Source organism: Anolis sagrei, chromosome 12 (assembly GCF_037176765.1).
Source record: "Anolis sagrei isolate rAnoSag1 chromosome 12, rAnoSag1.mat, whole genome shotgun sequence".
In the NCBI taxonomy this organism is placed as follows: domain Eukaryota; kingdom Metazoa; phylum Chordata; class Lepidosauria; order Squamata; family Dactyloidae; genus Anolis; species Anolis sagrei.
Genome location: NC_090032.1, coordinates 23,082,617 through 23,104,317, shown reverse-complemented (window position 1 = coordinate 23,104,317; position 21,701 = coordinate 23,082,617). Strand labels below are relative to the sequence as shown.

General features: G+C 48.2%; 1 protein-coding gene across 1 annotated transcript in view; it reads right to left on the bottom strand.

Annotated features, from left to right (window-relative positions):
- The window catches only part of PC (pyruvate carboxylase), a 37,694-nt gene extending 16,801 nt beyond the window's left edge, over positions 1–20,893 (bottom strand). The window contains 10 exon segments of the mRNA XM_067472618.1: positions 5,332–5,450; positions 5,453–5,493; positions 9,430–9,548; positions 11,582–11,733; positions 13,462–13,579; positions 14,677–14,822; positions 14,965–15,130; positions 15,533–15,717; positions 15,803–15,952; positions 20,785–20,893. Coding sequence (XP_067328719.1) covers positions 5,332–5,450; positions 5,453–5,493; positions 9,430–9,548; positions 11,582–11,733; positions 13,462–13,579; positions 14,677–14,822; positions 14,965–15,130; positions 15,533–15,717; positions 15,803–15,950 — 1,194 coding nt within the window. The 5' untranslated portion in view covers positions 15,951–15,952; positions 20,785–20,893.
- Positions 20,894–21,701: the final 808 nt, after the last annotated feature.

Here is a 21,701-nt window from a genome sequence, read left to right as displayed (position 1 = left end):
GGTTGCTTCAATCCATAATCAATAATCAGAGGATACCCTGGCTGCTCCCAGCCCATTACTCGTTTCCCAATATGTTATTCTTACTACTACTACTACTAAGTATTAGTAGTAGTAGTAGTAAGAATAACATATAGAGAAACAAGTAGTGGGCTGGGAGCAGCCAAGGTATCCTCTGATTATTGATTATGGATTGATGATAATAGTAATACATTGGGAAATGAGTGGTGGGTGCCTCAGGAAGGAGCCCGGAGCAACGTTTGATGATGATGAGGACGATAATAATAATAATAATAATAATAATAATAATAATAATAGCTATAATATTACAAATAATAATTGTGCTAATAATAATGGCAATAAATGCCAGAGTCTTTGCATTATTATTATTATTATTATTGTTATTATTATTATTATTATTATTAGAAACACCACAAGATGAGTCCACAGCAGACACTCTTCTGGCTGTTGTATTGGATCAAGTGTCTAGGGCTGTGCGATGTATCGGCAAATAATGCGTGCAGATCCCAATAAGGTGGCCTTCTGGTCAGCGCTGGTTGTCTTTAAGTGCAGGCCAAGGTCTTCAGGCACTGCACCCAGTGTGCCGACCACCACCTTGACTAGTTATTATTATTATTGACGAGATCTCTATGCTGGATTTCATATCACAAAATCACAAGTCGAACACTTCCCAAGCGTCTTAAGACTGTGAGATGTATTATTATTATTATTATTATTTATTTATTTATTTATTTAGTACACTTGTATACCGCTAATATCTCAGCCTGTGCGCCGACTCATTGCGGTTTACAACATATTTAAAAATACAATATTCACTTTAAAAATATAAAATAAAATATAAAAATACATACATATACATACATAGTATTGGGCCACCAATACAGACCGGAACATCTCATAGTTAAAGTCGTAATCCAATTCGTTATCCTTGATTGCTAGTCCATGATCAAAACATCATCACATCGGAATTAGTTGAAAACTTGCTCGAACATCCAAGTTTTCAGTTTTTCCGAAATGCCATTAGCGAGGTGGCTGATCTTATTTCAGTAGGGAGGGCATTCCAAAGCCGCGGGGCCACCACAGAAAAGGGCCCTATCTCTCGTTCCCGCAAGCCGCACTTGTGAAGCAGGCGGGATGGAGAGAAGGGCTTCTCCTGAAGATCTTAGGGTCCTGGTGGGCTGATAGGCGAGATACGTTCGGGATAGGTATGTAGGGCCAGAACCGTTTAGGGCTTTAAAGGTCAAAACCAGCACTTTGAATTGGGCTCGGTAGCTAATCGGTAGCCAGTGGAGCTGGTACAGCAGAGGAGTTGTATGCTCCCTGCGCCCTGCTCCTGTTAATACCATGGCTGCCGCCCGTTGGACTAATTGGAGCTTATTATTAGATAGACAACAAGATTGGTACAAAGCAAACAAGATCACTCTGCTGGCTATTGTATTGGGTCACACATTGGACTGTGTGATGTATCGGTGAATAATTTATGCAGATCCCAGTTGGGTGGCCTTTTGCAGCTGGCAGGTGGTCATCTTGTCAGCGCCGATTGTGTTTTAAGTGCAGGCCAAGGTCTTGAGGTGCTGTACCCACCAAGGGACCCCCTTGACGGCTTGTGCCAGAGTCTTTGCAGGTCAATCTTTAAATCCTCCTCTTGTGTCAGATTTTCCAGTTGTTATTGTCATTATATTTATTATTATTATTATTATTATTACTACTACTACTACTCCAGTGGAGCATAGAAATGGCTGCTTCCCTCTTCATTCAGAGCATTGTTGTTGTTGTTGTTGTTGTTGTTCAGGACAGCTTTCTTTCTCCAATGACATTTCCAGCCTGACATTTCTCAGGCGCTTCCCGAAGGTGGTGGGGAGCCCTTTCCTTCCGTCCTTCCGTCCTTCCTTCCTTCCTTCCTTCCTTCCTTCCTTCCTTCCTTCCTTTTTCCTCCTTCCTGCCTTCTTCCAGTCTCTCTTCCCACCTTCCCACCTTCCCTTTCCCAGGATGGATCAATAAACGCTGGTCCCACAGGGCTGGTCTCAGGCCGCTCTGGGTGGCCAAAGGGGGGCGGGTGGTCAGCGCCTGGGTTGTGGGGAGTGTTCTGGGCCCGGCCCCCATTCCCCGCAGCCTTGTGCAGAGCCAGCAGGCCTTTCCCCTTCCTTCTTCCCTTCCTCCCTCCCTCCCTCCCTCGCTTCCTGCTTCCCTTCCTTCTCTTGGCTCGCAGCCACCCCCACGGGGAAAGGATCAATGAGCCACTCGCAGGCAGAGGTCAAAGCGGCGGATTGGCTTCCTGGGGCCGTTTTCCACTGGCCTCCCCCCCCCCACTGCCCCCCCCAGTTGTGCTTTTTGGGAGGAAGAGGGGGGGCGCCTGCATCAGCACTGGGGGGGGGGGGTGTATGTGTGTCAGTGGGGGGGTCTCTTCGAAGAGGGCAGCCCCCTCCCCATGCACGTTCTCTTCCACCCACAAATGCCACTGAGTGCCAAAGGAGAGCCCCCTCCCCAATGCTCCCCCCCCCCCAGAATGCCCCTTTCTGCAAGGGAAAATGTCACAAAGGGGAACGGGGGGGGGGGGGGGGGGCTGTGGCCTGGAATGACACGCACTGGCAGAGGCACACACAGCACTCGCTCACTCTCTCCCAGGGAGGCCGGCTCTCTCTCTCTGTCCTCCTCCTCCTCTCCCCCTCCCCCCTGGGGGCACAGCCCCTCCCCCCTCCCTCCCTCCCTCCCTCCCCCCCCCCCCCCCCCGTCCAGATCCCAGCATCCCCAGCCACGGCCATTCTGCCCCTGTCACGGCCCCTTCCCTTCTGACTGCCTTTCTTGTGATGCCCCTTTGCTCTTGCCTCCCTGCCATCATAATAATAACAACAACAACAACAACAACAATGAGGATTTAAAGATCAACCTGCAAAGACTGGCACAAGCGGCAAGAAGGCACGCCTGGGAATGGAGGCCTGCTTGCACAAAGCCACAACGGGGGGGGGGGGGGGGGGGAGGTGTCTGCAGGTAGATAGGTAGACGGAAGGATGGAAGGACAGACAGACAGATAGATAGATAGATAGATAGATAGACAGACAGACAGACAGACAGACAGACACATAGGTAGATGTCCTTGTCTCCTGTGATCATGGAGACAGGTAAGGTGTCTGCAGGTAGAGGGGTAGGTAGACCGATAGGTAGAAAGACAGAAGGAGAGAGAGAGAGATAGATGAACACCCCCCCCCCCCCCCGTCTCCTCTCCAGGGTCCTCAGCCTCAATTACGGAGAATTAAGGAGGATCCGTTGCTATTACGCTGCACCTAATCCCCCTCCTCCTTTTTTCCCAGGCTGCTAATTAGCTGCATAGTTAACGAGGCTGGCCTGCCTGCCTTCCTTCCCCGCCACAAATCAGGAGGGGCTTCCCTTTCCCTTTTGGCGGGGGGGGGGGGGGGGTTCAGGGAATGTTTCAAAGCCAAAACAAGGCTCAGAGAGAGAGAGAGATGGAGAAGGAAGGAGAGGAGGAGAGGAGGAAGGAAGGGAGGGAGGGAGGGAGGGAGGGAGGGAGGGAGGGAGGGAGGGAAAGGAAGTAAGAAAGGATACTGCTTTAGTGGCTGTTAACTGATTTTTAACACTGTGTCTATTCTGTGTTAATGTCTGCTTTGAGTCTCCTGCAGGATAGAGATCAAGCGGGGTAATAATAATAATAATAATAATAATAATAATAATATTTCACTGGGTTATCATATATTATATATAAAAATAATATACTATAATATATTTTAATATATTCCAAATTCAGACAGACAGAGTTTTGGAGCACAACACTCCTGACCTCACAATCGTGTTAAAAAACTAAGTATAGATCATCAATGTTGCAATCCCAGGCGACAGCAGGATTGAAGGGGAACAACTGGAAAAGATGACACGAGACGAGGAATTAAAGATTGAACTGCAAAGACTCTGCCACAAGCCAGTCAAGGGGGTCCCAGTGGTGATGGGCACACTGGGTGCAGTGCCTCAAGACCTTGGCCTGCACTTAAACACAATTGGCGCTGACAAGATGACCACCTGCCAGCTGCAGAAGGCCACTCTACCCAGATCTGCACGCATCATTCACCCATACATCACACAGTCCTAGGGTCCGACTTGGGATCCAATACAACACCCAGCAGGGTGACCTTGTTTGCTGTGGACTCATCTTGTTATGTATCAAATAATAATAATAATAATAATAATAATAGTAATAATAATAATAATAATAATGGGAGATACATGGTTGCTTCGGGAGAGATAAAGCAGGGTAAAATAAATATAATAACAATTATTATATAAGTATAACAATGAAAAAGGGAGGAAGGAAAGAAAGAAAGAAAGGAGGAGAGGGAGGGAGAGTGGCTTGTGCCCCGAGGAAGCCAACTGGGCTGCTCATTGTCGCTCCGCATGAGGCTCACTTCCCTGCAAAGAGGGATGACGAGCGAGGGAGCGAGCGAGGGAAGGAGAGAAGGAGGAAGGAGCCAGTGAGTGCCCAGGCATGGGCATTGGCATCCTCCTCCTCCTCCTCATCCCAAGGCAGGAGGGCAAGTCAGGGAAGCTCAGGCTCAGGATAAAAATAATCCCCAAAGGTTCCTCCGGCTTCGTTCTGAGCGAGACGAGGGACGGAGGAGAGAAAGAGAACGAGGAAGAGAACGAGGAGGAGGAGGAGGAGGAGGGAGGGCCAGGCGCTGGCGGGACGGGAGGGGACAAACAGGCACAGGGAAGGCACTCCCATCATAGAGACAATAATAATTTTAAAAAGCAGAGGTAGGTTGGCCATCTTTCGGGAGGGATCAGATTGTGCCTTCCTTTATGGCAGAAGGGGGTGGACTTTGGGCCCCAAAGAAGGCCCAAAGAAGGGCCTTTTTGGGGTCTCACCCATCTCTAGGATTCTATGGTAATAATAATAATAATAATAAATAGCAGAGGCTGGATGGCCATCTATAGGGAGGGATCAGATTGTTCCTTCCTTTATGGCAAAAAGGGGGTGGACTGAATGGCCTTCTATAGGTTGTCATCTCTAGGATTCTATGGTGGTAATAATAATAATAATAATAATAATAATAATAATAATAATAATTAGCAGAGGCTGGATGGCCATCTGTCAGGAGGGATCAGATTGTGCTTTCCTTTATGGCAAAAAGGGGTTGGACTGAATTGCCTTCTATAGATTGTCATCTCTAGGATTCTATGGTAAATAATACTAATAATTAGCAGAGACTGGATGGTCATCTGTCGGGGGTTGTGCTGGGTGGGCTTCTCTGGCCGTGGTGCCCTTGGGGGTGGGAGGGCAGGGTGGGCGTGGGTCTCCGGTCCTACCTCGATGCGCCCGGTGTCGGGCTGGAATCCGCGCGCGGGGTCCTCGGTGGTGACGCGGCACTGGATGGCGCAGCCGTTGATGCGCAGGCTGTCCTGGCGGAGGCCCAGCTCGGGAAGGCTCTTCCCTCCGAGATGTGGATCTGCGCGTGGACGAGGTCCACACTGGGAGGGGGGGGGGAGAGAGAGAGGAAGGGTCAACATCCGGCCTTGGGTGTCCCCCGCGCCCCCCTCGCTCAGCCCCCCTCCATTGGGCCCCCCTCCTGTGAGCATGGAGAGCATGGCAGGTGTCGCCAGGAGAGAGAGAGAGAGAGAGAGGGCCCCACTTCCACAGACAGAGTGTGGTTCTTTCCATCAAGCCCCCACAGCTTTTCAAGCTTGACTTTGAAAGACAGGTAGGTAGGTTACACAGGTAGATATTTAGATAGGTAGGTAGGTAAGCAAGTAGATAAATAGGTAGATAGATAGACAGACAGACAGACAGGTAGATATATAGTTAGATAGGTAAGTAGATAGGCAGGCAGCTAGATAAATAAATATGTAGACAGATATTTAGATAGATAGATAGATAGATAGATAGATAGATAGATAGATAGATAGATAGATAGATAGATAGATTAGGTAGGCAAGCAAGTAGATAGATAGATAGATAGATAGATAGATAGATAGATAAGTAGCTAGACAGGTAGATAAATAGATAAATAGGTAGGTTGGTAGATAGACAGACAGATATTTAGATGGATAGACATTTAGATGGATAGATAAATAAATAAATAGGTAGACAGGTAGATATTTAGGTAGGTAGGTAGGTAGGTAGGTAGGTAGGTAGGTAGGTAAGCAAGTGGATAAATAGGTGGATAGGTAGATAGATAGATAGATAGATAGATAGATAGATAGATAGATAGGCAGGTAGATAAATAAATAGGAAGGTTGGTTGGTACGTAGGTAGACATATAGATAGATATTTAGATTAATAGATAGATAAATAGGTAGACAGGTAGATAGGTAGGTAAACAAACAGATAGGTAGGCAGACAGATATTTAGATAAATAAGTAGATAGGGTAGGCAAATCTACCTATGTAGGTAAATCTACCTATCTGTTGTTGTTGTTCATTCGTTCAGTCGTCTCCGACTCTTCGTGACCTCATGGACCAGAGCTCCCTGTCGGCCGTTACCACCCCCAGCTCCCTCAAGGTCAGTCCAGTCACTTCAAATCTACCTATCTATCTACCTATTATAGGTAAATAGATAGGTAGTTAGGCCCTCACTTTCCTACAGCCTCTATTATTGTTGTTCTTGTTCTTGTTGTTCTTGTGATTATTATGATTATTTTGGAGGCGGGGGGGGGGGGGGAGGGCACCTTCTTCTCCTTCAGATTGGCAGGAGCGGGCGTGGTCCGGGTGGCCCTGGGGGGGGGGGGGGGGTCCTTTCCCAGGGCTGTGATTCTCTGATTCAATCCTGATCATTATTATTCTTAAGTGGTGGCTGGGTGGCCATCTGTGGGGAGGGCTTTGATTGTGCTGTTCCTTGCCTGGAGTGGCTGGCCCTTGGAAGGGGCCCCTCCCAACCCCCCTGACTCTGGGAGAGACACTCCAACCCAGGAAGGCTGCGCTGATTTGATTGGCAAAGGCCGAGGCGGCGCACAAGGCCCGTTTGCAGCATCAGCATCAGCAGCGCATGCATGAAGCAGAGAGGCACAACCGGCGAGGAGACAATGGCGCCACGGCCAAGGGCAAAGGGGGGGGGGGGAAGGAGGGAGGGAGCGTGGAGGAGGCTTGCATCGCGAAGCAGCTCTTGTGGCCTCGGCCTTTGTTGTGGTCGTGGTTGGCTCCAAGCAAGACTGCCTGCCTGCCTGCCTGCATCCTTTGGGGTTCAAGGCTGAGCGGGAACAAGAGCCCGCCTTGCAAGGCTTTGTTTTCACACCAGAAGACACGACCGACCACGTGAACGCTTCTCAAGGAGCTCCCCAGAGGAAGGAAGAGAGGAGAGGAGAGGAGAGGAGAGGAGAGGAGAGGAGAGGAGAGGAGAGAAGAGAAGAGAAGAGAAGAGAAGAGAAGAGAAGAGAAGAGAAGAGAAGAGAAGAGAAGAGGAGGCAGGCCTTGGCTCCTCAGCCGTTGCTCCCACGCCAGAGGCAGAGTCCACGCAAGACCAGCCTTGTCACGCCGCTTTGCCATTTCTTAATTCATGATCATAAAGCCACGATTGCAAAATGTAATAAGCAAAAAAAGGAAATGCAAGAGAGCGGCATGGAAGGAAATAATAATAATAATAATAATAATAATAATAATAAATGCATAGAAGGAAATAATAATAATAACAGTAACAACAACAACAATAATAATAAATGCACAGAAATAATAATAATAACAACAACAGTAATAGTAATAGTAATAACGGAGAGAAGGAAATAATAATAATAATAATTGCATAAGAAATAATAATAATAGAAGGAAACAATAATAATAATAATAATAATAATAATAATAATAAATGCACAGAAGGAAATAATAATAATAGAAGTAAATAATAATAATAATTATTATTATTATTATTGCATAGAAGGAAATAATAATAACAGTAATAACAACAACAATAATAATAAATGCACAGAAATAATAATAATAATAACAGTAGTAATAATAATAATAGTAATAGTAATAAACGGAGAGAAGGAAATAATAATAATTGCATAAAGAAATAATAATAATAGAAGGAAACAATAATAATAATAATAATAATAATAATAAATGCACAGAAGGAAATAATAATAATAATAATAATAATAATTGAAAGATATCAGCATAGAAGGAAATAATAATAAGAATAAGAATAAATGCAGAGAAGGAAATAATATAATAATAATAATTGCATAGAAATAAGCATAGAAGGAAACAGTAATAATAATAATAATAATAATAATAATTGTAAAATAGTAATATTATTAATAAATAATAGTAAATGCACAAGATTATATGAAGGCCAATGGATATATAAATGTAATAAGTACAATGAATATGAAGGGTGTTGCTTTGGGGGGGGGGGGGGAGCCTGCAATGGAGAGGCCAGAAGGCTCTCTTTCTCTCTCTCTTCCTCTCTTTCTTCTTTCTTTCTCCGATCTCTCTCTCTCTCTCTCCCTCCTTCCTTTCCTTGAATCCGCTTTGGGGGAATTAAAGAGAGCAGATGGATCTCTTCCAAAAGCACAGCTGGAGCGAGGCCGGTCCAGCCAGAGGTGCCCAATGGCAAGCCACAGAGGCCCGAGGGGGTCCGAATCCTAGGTTTGGAAGGGGCCCCAGAGGCCATCTAGCCAACCCCTCCCCCTTGTCGGCCCTTATGCAGGAGCAACACCGCCACCCAGCCTCTGTTCCCAGGAGACATGGATAGGTAGACAGACAGACAGATAGGTAGGTAGATGGATGGATGGGTAAATAGATAGGTAGACATGAGCATGTGAGCATGGAGAGATAGATAGATAGATAGATAGATAGATAGATAGATAGATAGAAGGATGGCTGGATGGCTGGATAGATAGATAGATAGATAGACAGACACATAGACAGGTAGATGTTCTTTTCCTGTGAGCATGGAGAGAGGTAAGGTGCCTGCAGGTAGATAGGTAGGTAGACAGATAGGTAGACAGCCGGAAAGATAGAAAGATAGAGAGAGAGAGAAAGAGAGAGAGAGAGGTAACTAGATAGATAGGTAGACAGGTAGGCAGGTAGATGTTTTTTCCTGTGAGCATGGAGAGAGGTAAGGTGTCTGCAGGTAGGTAGGTAGGTAGACAGAAGGATGGATGGATAGATGGGTCCCACCTTTCCTCTCCAGAAATGTCATTTTCCCGCTTGCCATGCACTGTTGGCCTTGCCAGCCTCCCTTCCCGTCGTCCCCATTAACTCCAGAAAGGAACTCAACCCATAATTGGCAATGACGGCGGTAACGACCTCACGTTAATTACCCAGAATGTAAAACATGCAAATGTATGCAGAGGCACTCCGGGGAGCAGCGGGAGGGAGCGGGGTGAAGGCCATGGTCATGCAGTGTGTCCCCCCTCTCTCTCTCGCCACACGCGTGTGCTTGCGTGTGTGTGCGTGCCCCCTACTCACTCGGTGATCTCCTCGGTGACGGTGTGCTCGACCTGGAGGCGTGAGTTGACCTCAATGAAGAAGTGCTTCCCCTGCCGGTCCACCAGGAACTCCACCGTTCCCGCGTTCTCGTAGCCCACCTGAGAAAGGAGGGAGGGAGGAGGGGTTGGTCGTCTGGGGGCCCCTCCAAGGGCCCTTCTTTCTCCAAGGCCAGGAGTCTCCCAGTCAACCATGAGGGTTATTATCGGGGGGGGGGGGGGGCTGGGTGGCCATCTGTCAGGAGGGCTTCGATTGTGCTTTGACTGTTGGAAGGAGTAGATGGCCCAGGTGGCCTCTTCCAACTCTAGAATTCTATCATTATTATTATCATTATCATTATATTATTATAAAATGTAAAAAGTGGAAACAAGGAAATGCAAGAAATTGGCATGGAAGGAAATAATAATATTATATTATATTATAATATTATTATTAATGCAAGAGAACGGCATGGAAGGGAGTAATAATAATATAATATAATAATAATATTAAATGCAAGAGATTGGCATGGAAGGAAATAATTATATATTATAATAATATTAAATGCAAGAGATTGGCATGGAAGAAAATAATAATATTATATTATATAATAATAACAATAATAATATTAATAATAATAATAAATGCAAGAGATTGATATGGAAGGAAATAATAATTATATTATAATAATATTAAATGCAAGAGAACAGCATGGAAGGAAATAATAATATTGTATGTAATAATAATAATAAATGCAAGAGATCGGCATGGAAGGAAATAATAATTATATAATAATAATAATATTAAATGCAAGAGAATGGCACGGAAAGAAATAATGATAATATAATAATAATGGGTGGCGCCTCTCTCTATGACAATTCCTGGAAGGAAGACCGGTGAAGGCCGCAGTCATTCCTTGGCTGGTGTTTGCGAATCCCAGCCGCAGCCTTGCCCGGGGCCAGAGAGAAGTGCCACCAAAAGCACAGCGGATGCACATTGTGCGCTGGAGCGGGAATGCGAATCCTGGCAAAGGCCGGGCCGCTTTGCCAGCTCACACTTAGCCGCCGTTTGCCGTCAAGTGCGGCAGTTGTGGCGGCACCAGAGGCCCTTCCGGGGGGGGGGGGTCTGTCTGGGGGTCCAGCCCCGCCCGTTTCTGTTTTGGGCAAAGAGTCCCAAAACGGGCTGGGAAAGGATGGCAAGGATGGTATTGTCAAAGGCTTTCTTTCTTTCACAGCCAGAATCACCAGAGTGTTGCGCGGTTTCAGGGCTGCGTGGCCAACGTGTTCCAGCAGCATTTGCTCCTGACACGTGTGCAGGCAAAACAGCCCCAAAGCCACTCTGCGCCCCAAATAATTAGATAGCGGGAAGGGCGAGGGGAAGGGAAGGGCCTTGAAGCCCCCCCTCCCCCCCACTTTGTGGTCAAACTGATGAGTGGAAGAGCAGGCCGGACACCTCGGGGGGGGGGGGCACTCAGCTTCACAGCCCACTTTGCAAACAGTCGGAGTCACCAGAGTCCCCCACGCAACGTGGGCAGATACTCGCGCTGCGTCACCAAGGAGAGAGCAAGGCGATGCAGCTGCCGCCTGCCGAGAGGTCATCGCCAAGGGTCACTGGCGGGGGCAACTGGCCCTTTGCAATGCCGCCCAGGGTCGGCCAGAGAGGAGCGATCGACCGGCCCCTTCCCGGCTGGCCTTCCATTCGCAACTCAAAACCTGTTGATGGGGTCCAGCCCTTTCCTGACGACCCAGAACAGGTGTGCTCGTGGACCCCTTTTAAGAGCCATGTTGGGCCTGGCAATGTTTCCTTATGATCTCACGGAAATTGTTTGATGAATGACCTCAGTGGCCAGACGTTTAGGGAATTTTTAAATGAGATATATGGTAATTTATTCATTTGTTTATCTATGGGATGTATGGGGTGCAATCTGGGTTATGAGGTTTTCGTTGGACTTGTTGTTTCCGCCTTGTATGCCGCTTTGAGTCCCACTCATGGCAGGAAAGCCAGAGAAAAATAAACAAACGATTACGGTAAATAATGGCAGGAAGGGACCCCCCAAGGCCACCCAGTCCAGCCCCCCTTCCCAACAGATGGCCACCCAGCTCCATATTCCATGTTCTCGGAGAAGGAGGGCGACCGGACCTCAATGCCCGCTCACCTGCTTGGCCAGCCGGACGGCGTCGTTGGTCAGCCGGGAGCGCAGCTGGGAGTCCAGGTGGGCGGCCGGGGCGATCTCCACCACCTTCTGGTGCCGCCGCTGGATGGAGCAGTCCCGCTCGTACAGGTGCACCACGTTCCCGTACCGGTCGCCTGCGGAAAAGGATTTGGGGAGCAGGGGGGGGGGGGGGCACAGGTCAATGCCTCTCCTATCATTATGTTTACCATTAGTATTATTGGAGTCTGGAGCTAGACTTCCATGAGAAGGACACCGAGGTCAGGTCTATGTTGCTATATCATCATTATATTCTTATTACTATTAATATTATTATCATTGGTGTCTGGAGCTAGACTTCCATGAGAAGGACACTGAGGTCAGGTCTATGTTGCTACATTATTATTATTATTATTATTATTATTACCATAATCATTATATTTTTATTCTTATTCTTATTATTATTGGAGTCTGGAGCTAGACTTCCATGACACTATGGTCAGATCTATGTTGCTACATTATTATTTTTATTATTATCATCATCATCACTATATTATTATTATTATTATTGGAGTCTGGAGCTAGACTTTCATGAGAAGGACACTGAGGTCAGGTCTATGTTGTTATATTATTATTATCATCTTATTATTATTATTATTATTATTATTATTATTATTATTATTACTATTAATATTATTGGAGTCTGGAGCTAGAGGGTGATGATGATGATGATGAAGATGATGAGTATTGTCCCGGTGTGCCCCATTCCTGGGGGAAAATAATGGGGGGGGGGCACGCTGGAAACAGAGAGACACACACTGGTCAGTCTATGATGATGATGATGATGATGATTATTATTATTATTATTATTGGGGACTGGAGCTAGACTGCCATCATCATCATCCATGCAAAGGACATTGTCCAGGCCTATGTTCCATATTGTTGTTGTTGTTGTTGTTGTTGTTATCATGACATTAGAATCTCCCGGTGGCGCACGGGGTGAAACCCTTTTGCCGGCAGGACTGCTGACTGAAAGGTTGGGTATTCAAATCCGGGTAGCAGGGTGAGCTCCCATCTGTCAGCTCCAGCTTCCCATGCAAGGACATGAGAGAAGTCTCCTACAGGATGGTAAAACACCTGGGCAAAACATCCTTGCAGACAGCCGATTCTCTCACACCAGAAGCGACTTGCAGTTTCTCGAGTCGCTCCTGACACACAAAAAAGTCAAATTATGACTACTATTATTATTATTAGGGACTGAAGCTCGACGTCAATGAGAAAGACACTGGGCAGGTCCATATCATCATCATCATCATCATCATCATCATCATCATCATCATTGCCATGGAGTGAGACTTCCATCAGCAGGACACGAGCCAGGTCAATGTGTCTCCTACTATTATTATTATTATTATTATCATGATCATGATGATGGGCGCTTGGAGGATCTGTCACGGGAAGCCCACGTGTCCCGCCGCCGTCCTCCCGCCTGCCTGTTTCCATGCGATGATGATGAGGAGGAGGATGATGATGACGAAGATGCCTTGAGTCACGGGAAGAGAGGCTGCGAAGGCTATTTCTGCAGGAAGCCTCTTCCCACACAAACCGGGAAGAGAGAAAGAGAAGGGCTCCCTCCGCCCACGCATCCCTGGCGTGGCACACGCTTGCACACGCATGCCAGCCACCCGCTCTTGTTTCCTTGTGTCTATTGTGCTTTTGCAACGCTTCCTTCAGCCTTGAACCCTGGAAGGCGGGAACGGGAGGCTCGAGAGGAAAGAAGGAAAGGGAAGGGAGGGAAGGGGGGGGGACGAGCCGAGGCGTCGTGCCGCTTGCGTCGCTGCCACAAGCAGAACAACAACAACACACACACACGCCTGCACACGCACCCAGGATCTGGACCTCGATGTGCCGGGGCCGCTCCACAAACTTCTCCACGAAGAGGGCGCCGTTGCCAAAGGCCGAGAGCGCCTCCGAGAAGGCACGCGTGTAGTTCTCCTCCAGTTCCTGGAAGGGGGAGGAAGCCAGGGAGGAAGTGGAGGAGGAAGGGAAGGAAGGAAGGAAGGAAGGAGAAGGGGGGGAGGAAGGAAAAAGGAAATGAAGTAGGGAAGGAGAAATGGAGGGAGGGAAGGAGGGAGGGAGGAAGTGGAGAAGGGAGGGAAAGGAAAAGAAGGAAGTGGAGAAGGAAGGAGATGGAGAAGGGATGGAGGGAGGAAGTGGAGAAGGAAGGAAAGAAAGGAAAGAAGGAAGGAAGGAAGGGATGGAGGGAGGAAGGATGGAAGGAGAAAAGGGAGGAAGGGAAGGGGAAGGGGAAGGGAAGAAAGGAAGGAGAAAGGAAGTGAAGTGGGGAGGGAGAAATGGAGGAAGGGAAGGAGGGAGGGAAGGAAGGGAAGGGAGGGAGGAGGGAGGGATGGAGAGAGGGTGGAAGGAGAAAAGGGAGGAAAAAGGAAGTAGGGAAGGAGAAACAGAGGAATGGAAGGAGGAAGGGAAGGAAGAAGGAAGTGAAGGGAGGGAACGGAAAAGAAGAAGGTAGGAAGTTGAGAAGGAAGGAGATGGAGAAGGGAGGGAGGGAGAAAGGGAGGGAGAGAGGAAGTGGAGAAGGAAGGAAAGAAAGAAAGGAGGAAGGGATGGAGGGAGGGTGGAAGGAGTGAAGGAAGGAGAAAGGAAGTGAAGTAGGGAGGGAGAAATGGAGGGAGGGAAGGAGGGAAGGAAGGAAAGGAAGAAGGAAGTGAAGAAGGAAGTGAGGGGGGAAGGGAAAAGAAGAAGGAAGGAGATGAAGGGATGGAGGGAGGGAAAGAGAAAGGAATTGAAGTAAGGAGGGAGAAATGGAGGAAGAAAAGAAGGAAATGAAGAATGAAGTGTGGGAAGGAGAGATGAAGCAGGGAAGGAAAAATAAGACAAAAGGAAGAAAATGAGGGGAGGGAGGGAGGAAGCAAAAAAGAAAAGAAAGGAAGGAGGGAAGAAGGAAGGGAAGAATGGAGGGAGGGAGTGGTGGGAGGGAGTGGGGAAGGGTGTCAGCCCTGGTATGTGTATATATACACACACACATATGGGGGGGCATGGTCCCCGCCCCTCCCCGCCCTCCCTCCCCCTCCCGCTCTCACCTCGTAGGAGCGCACGACCCGCATCCCGCGCCCTCCGCCCCCGAAGGCGGCCTTGAAGATGATGGGGAAGCCGTAGCTCTTGGAGAACTCCTGGGCCTCGTTCAGCGAGGAGATGGGCGCCTCCGTCCCGGGCACCACCGGCACACCTGCGCCATTCGGGGGGGGGGGGGGAGGGAGAAAAGGTCAGCGGGGTCCCTTCGTGGCGGGGCTCCCCCTCCCCTCCCCCTCCCACCACGCATTGGGGCACCCTGTGGCACGAGCGCAGGCACGGGCGGGCTCCCTGCTCACCTGCGGCAATGGCGAGGGCGCGCGCCTCCACCTTGTCGCCCATCTGGCGCACCACCTCGGGGCTCGGGCCGATGAAGCGCACGCCGGCCTCGAGGCAGGCCTGGGCGAAGTCCGCGCGCTCCGAGAGGAACCCGTACCCAGGGTGGATGGCGTCCACCTCATTCTCCTGCATGAAAGGGAGAAGACGGGGTGAAGTGCCCGGGACACACTCACAATCGGGTGACCAGGAAGCCTTGGGTGTCCCTTGGGCCGCCCTCAGAAGACCGGGGGGGGGGGGTTGTCTCTGTGCAAAGTTTGGTCGAAATCCATGGCTGATGGGGTTAGCAGTAGTCTCTAGATGTGAGTGACAGGACTGCAAATCCCATCATCCATGGTCTGCTCTTTCCCGAATGTCGCCAGGACACAAAGTGGGTCACGGGGGCTCTGCTTGCCAAGTTTGCTCCTGATGCACGGTTGACGGATTAGCAGTGGGCGAACCAACAGGCTGTGATACTGACAGCCTCGAGGGGGGGGGGATACGGTCCAGCTGCGCTCATTTATGGTTACGGGCCACCCAGGATGGGCTCACCTTGGCGACCTTGATGATGTCCGGGATGTGGAGGTAGGCCTGGACGGGGGGCAGCCCCCTCCCAATGAGGTAGGCCTCGTCGGCCTTCTGCCGGTGCATCTGCCCCGTGTCCTGCTCCGAGTAGACGGCCACCGTCCGGATGCCCAGCTCCGTGCATGCGCGGAAGACGCGGATGGCGATCTCCCCTGAGGGCAGAGTGCGGAGGTCAGAGGCCATCCTCAAAAGAGAGACCCCCCCCCCCACCATTTCCCTATCTGCCTCCCTGCTCACCTCTGTTGGCCACCATGACCTTCCGGATGGGCTGGTACTCGGTCTGGCCAGAGCTGCGGAAAGCGGCCGGGCATCGGCAGGCCCTGCGGAGGGCCAGCAAGGGGCGCCGGGCCCCCGACAAGCGCAGCTGCAGCAGCATCATCGTCATCTCTGCCGGGAAAGAGGCAGGTTTAGTCTCTTAGTGGGAAAGGGGTTCCGCTCTTCATTGTATCGCTCATGGGAGGGAACCCTAGGGAGCGCTTTCCCGAGTCCCCGTTGGGGAGATGGTGGCGGGGTATAAATACAGATTATTATTATTATTGTTATTATTAAGAGCCTCACAGCCAGGTTCCCTGAAGCCAGAGCCACTTGGAAGCAGGTGCGAGAGGAGCAAGGAAGCTGAACCCATGGCACATTTTGACGTGGAAGAGGAGTGGGATCAATGGGAAGAGTCTCCTCCGTGGCCACAGAGGCAACGAAGGCGCGTTACTCACTCCCAAAGGCATTCCGGCAGCACGGCAAAGGCCAAGGGGGTCACCAGAGGAACGCACCAAGCCCCCCCTTGAAGCCGCTCTGGGGCCAAATCACAGAAGAGGACCCCCAAAGGCCACCCAGCCCCACCACCTTCTTTCTACCATTGAGGAAGACACCATTTAATCCCCCCCATCAGGTGGCCATCCAGCCCAAACACATCAATATTGACTCCTAGGGTTGGAAGGGCCTTCCAAAGCCCACCCAGTTCAACCCCTTTCTTTCTGCCTCCATGCAAGGAAAGCACAAGCCAATCCCTCCCGACAGAGGGCCATTCCACTGGGGGAAGATAGGATCAATATAAACACATCAAAGGGATTCAAGGACCCGGCTCCAGAGTTGAAAAGGGAGTTTCAAGTTTCCTTCTTTCTTTCTTTCCTTCCTTCCCTCTCTCCCTCCTTCTCCAAAAGCCTCGTCTCTTTCCAAAGGCGGCCGGAGGAGAAAAGGCGGAGAAGCAGGAATGGCAACCGCGGGGTGATTTTTATGACCCTTAGAAATCAATGGCGCCTCCGGCACTCACGGCCCCAAACGAGGAGGAGGAGGAGGAGGAGGAAGGTCAGCGTCCCTCCTCTTCCTCAACCAAGGAAACAGGGAGAGAGGGAGGGAGGGAGGCAGCAAATGGGGAGGAAGGAAGGAGAGAAGGAAAGAAGGAAGGAAGGAGGGAGGAAGAATAGCAAGAAGGAAAGAAGGAAGGAAGGATGGATGGATGGATGGAGGAAAGGAGGAAAGGAAAAGAGGAAAGAATAAATAAGACAAGGAAGGAAGGATAGCAAGAAGGAAAGAAGGAGAGAATGAGAGAAGGATGGATGGAAGGAAGGAGGAAAGAAGGAGAAGAGGAAAGGAGGAGAGAAGGAAAGAAGAAAGAAGAGAAAGAAGGAAGGAAATAGGTAGGTAAGGAAGGATAGCAAGAAAGAAAGAAGGGGAGAAGGATGTATGGATGGATGGAAGGAAGGAAGGAGGAAAGAAGGAAAGAAGAAAGAAGAGAAAGAGGGAAGGAGGAAGGGAGGGAAGGAAGGATAGCAAGAAGGAGAGAAGTATGGAAGGAAGGAAGGAAGGAAGGAGGAAAGGAAAAGAGATAAGGAAAGAAGAAAGAATAGAAGGAAGGAGAGAAGGAAGGAAGGATAGCAAGAAGGAAAGAAGGGGAGGAGAGAAGGATGAATGGATGGAAGGAAGGAAGAAGGAAAGGAAAGGAGAGAAGGAAGGAAATAAGAAAGAAGAGAGGGAAGGGAAGGGAAGGAGGGAGGGAGGGAGAGAAGGAAGGAAAGAAGGAAGGAAGGAAGAGAACCACTTGGGGACTTTGCCTATATTTCTTGGCAAATCGAGACCGCTCCCCAATGGATGTTTCGCTTATGAATGTAAAGGAGGGAAGGAGTCGGACGATGCCAGAAAGACCGAGGGAAGGAGGGGGAGACCGGCCTGGTCCCAGGAGAGGGGTTTCCAGGACGGGCCTGTCCTGCCGCAGGCGTTGCTGCCCCGCACACGCACACACAGGCGCACCAACACTGCCCACGCCGGGTGCCCTTTCCCCTATTTGGACCCAGATCCGCCGCCCAAAGCAGACCTTCTGACCCCGAGAGACAGGCGCACACAGCGGCCTCCGGTCAAAATACAGACCGTCCCAAGTCACAAGGATCCGACGTACACAGTGGAGAGTGGGCTGGAGTGGATGGGCACTGGGGGGCCCTTCCCCATGGAGGACGCCATACCCCTCTCACCTCTCTCTGTACATAGACCACTCCTGGTTACCAATGGCTCCTAGATTGAAACAGGGCTGGACTAGATGACTTTTGGGGGTCCCTTCCAATTCTAGGATACTCTATCTATCACATCCATTTATTTTTATTTATTTAATTTACCGTATTTACATTCCTCCCTTCTCCTCACCCCGTAGGGGACTCAGGAAGGATTACCATGTACATGGAAAACACCCCATGCCACAGACACACAACATACTTAGACAGACACACAGAGGCTATTTAACATTCCAGCTTTTTCATGAGGGTATTCCGGCCACCGGGGGAGCTGTCGCTTCATCGTCCATTTGTGACACTGGTGAAGTACTTTCCCATTCTTTGTATGCTTGCTGGAGATTTTTATGGCATCGTAAATTAGTTAAATTAGCCTCTCCGCGTAGGTGGGTACCGAAATTTCCTACTTGACAGATGCAACTGTCTTTCGGGCTTCAAAGGGGAGCTGTCGCTTCACCGTTCATTTGTGACACGGATTAAGTACTTCCTCATTTTTTGCATGCTTGCTGGAGATTTTTATGGCGTCGTAAATTCGCCTCCCCGCATAAGCGGAAGTTAAATTTCCCACTTGACAGATGCAACTGTCTTTCAGGCTGCAAAGGTCGACAGCAAGCAACACACAATGGTTGGGAGCTTACTCTGACCCAGGCTGGCTTCGAACTCATGACCTTTTGGTCAGTAGTGATCTTAATGCAGGTGACTCCCAGCCAGATGCGCCACAGTCCCGGTGCTTAGCAATATGTGTGTGTGTGTGTGTATGTATATATGTATGGGCCATTGCCAAGTTACAAATATCCAGCTTGCAAACAACTCACAATTGAGAATGGGACTGGTTTGGTTGGCCTTTGGGGGTCCCTTCCAAATCTAGGATACTCTATCTACCAAATATATATATATATCACACACACACGCACAGCCTGTCGCGAATGCATCCTCTCTCTCTCTCTCTCTCTCTCTCTCTCTCTCTCTGTGACAAGAGGCTTGCAGACGAAGGGATTCGGGCCTTGCTGGGCAGCCGACCGCAAACGTTGATTGGCAAGTACATTCAGGGCGAAGGAAAGGGTCAGAAGCGCTGCTTCACCTGTGACAGGTGGACGGGACCCCTTGCCCCCAAAGGGAGAAGAAGAGGAGGAGGAGGAAGAAGCAGCAGAAGGGGGTCTGGGGCACACTAAAGGGCAGAAATGGGGTCAACTTAGCAGTGAAATCATACAGAAGGGGATCAAAAGTATTAAAATAGAGAGAGAGAAAGAACTGGAAACAGAGAGGAGAGGAGAGAAGAGAAAAAAAGAGGAGAATAATAAAAGAGAAGAGATGAAGAAGATAGAAGATTGTTATGGTTATTATGATATTTATTTCTTCCCCGCTTTATCTCTCCCAAAGAAGACTCAAAAGAGAAGAGAATAAAAGAGATGGAAATAGAGAAGAGAGAGGAGAATAATAGAAGAGAGATTAAGGTAGAAGAGATAAAATGATGGTTATGGTTATTATATTTATTTATACCCTGCATTATCTCTCCCAAAGAAAACTCAAAAGAGAAGAGAAGAAAGAAAAGAGTGGAGAAGAGAGAGGAGGAGAGAAGAGATAAAAGAGGAGAATAATAGAAGAGATATGAAGATAGAAGAGAGAAAATGATTGTTAAGGTTATTGTGATATTTACACCCTGCTTTATCTCTCCCAAAGAAGACTCAAAAGAGAAGAGAAGAAAGAAAAGAGTGAAGGAAATGGAGAAGGAAATGGAGAAGAGAAAAAAGAGAATAATAGGAGAGAAGAGAAAAGAAGATACAAGAGAGGAAATGATTGTTATTGTTATTATTAATACCCCGCTTAATCTCTACCAAAGGAGACTCAAAAGAAAAAAGAAAAGATAGAAGGAGAGAAGAGAAAAAAGTGGAGAATAATAGGAGAGAGGAGAGAAGAAGATAAAAGAGAGAAAATGATTGTTAGGGTTATTATTATCTTTATTTCTACTCTGCTTTATCTCTCCCAAAGAAGATTCAAAAGAGAAGAAAGAAAAGATAGAAAGAAATAGAGAAGAGATAAAAGAGGAGAACAATAGGAGAAGGGAAGAGAGAAGAGATGAAGAAGATAGAAGAGAGAAAATTATTATTATTATATTTATCATACTTATTATATCCTACTTTATCTCTCCCAAAGGAGACTCAAAAGAGAAGAAAGAAAAGAGAGAAGGAAATAGAGAAGAGAGAAAAAGAGAGAAGAGAAAAAAGTAGAGAATAATAGAAGATAAGAGATGAAGAAGATAGAAGAGAGGAAATGATTGTTAGGGTTATTATGATATTTATTTCTACCCTGCTTTATCTCTCCCAAAGAAGACTCAAAAGAGAAAAGAAGAAAGAAAAGATAGAAAGAAATAGAGAAAAGGAGAGGAGAGATAAAAGAGGACAATAATAGAAGAAGGAAAGAGAGAAGAAATGAAGAAGATAGAAGAGAGAAAATTATTATTATTATTATATTTATTATATCCTACTTTATCTCAAGAGAGAAGAGAAGAGGCCAAGGAGGCAAAAGAGGAGGCTGAGCGAAGAAGGCCGAGGCGGGAAGGAGGAGAGTGGCAGGAGAGAGTCCAGAGGATCCACGGTGGGGCCACCACGGAGGGTCCATGCACGCCTCCCGTGGGGCCCTAACGGCCGGCCGAGAGAAACAGGGGACCCCTCCCGGAAGAGCGAGGGGGGCCCACGAATGGCCCCGACATCCCTACCTCCCTACCTCCGTCCGGCTCCTTCCTTCCTTCCTTCCTTCCTTCCTTCCTTGCTTGCTCCTTTCCCCCGAAAGAGAGGCTCGGACTGAGGGCCAGCTCCCAGGGAGAGCGGTCCTGATTGAAGGGAGATAGGGCAGCAGCAGGGAGATTGGCGCTTGACCTTTGGCATCACATTGGCCAATCGGTAAACACCAGGGACACTGAGTCAACTAACCGGGGGGGGGGGGGGCAGGGTCCCTTTGTGGATGGAGAAGGGCCCGCCCGGGAAGGGAAGGGTCACCTGCGAGAGATAACCCCTTCGCCCCGGGAGAAAGTGGCCAAGGCATGTCTGCAGTGAGGACTGGCCCAAGAAGAGTCTCTCCCAACCCTAGGATTCTATTATTATTATTATTATTATTATTATTATTATTATTATTAAGCAGAGGCTTGGTGGCCATCTGCCAGGGGTGCCTTGATTGTGCTTCTGCTGCACTGAAGGAGGGGGTTGGACTAGATGGCCTTTGGGGTACCTTCCAACATTAGTACTATTATCATTATATATTACATAATATACATGATATATTACATTATATTAATTGCACATTGTATATTAAGGTAAACATTGTCCCTGACATTAAGTCTAGTTGGGACTCTGGTGCTCATCTTAATTCAACCCACTTCCTCAATACAGCAAATGCACAATCAAAGCACCCCTGGCAGATGGCCACCCAGCCTCTGCTTAATAATAATAACAATAATAATAATAGAATCCTAGAGTTGGAAGAGACCGAAGGGGACATCTAGTCCACTGCGCCATATTGTATTGTATTATACTATAATATAATATGATAATATTATATTTATATGATAGGATATATAATGACAATTATATTATATATATTTATTATAATCCAATATAATAATAAGAAGAAGAAGAAGAAGAAGA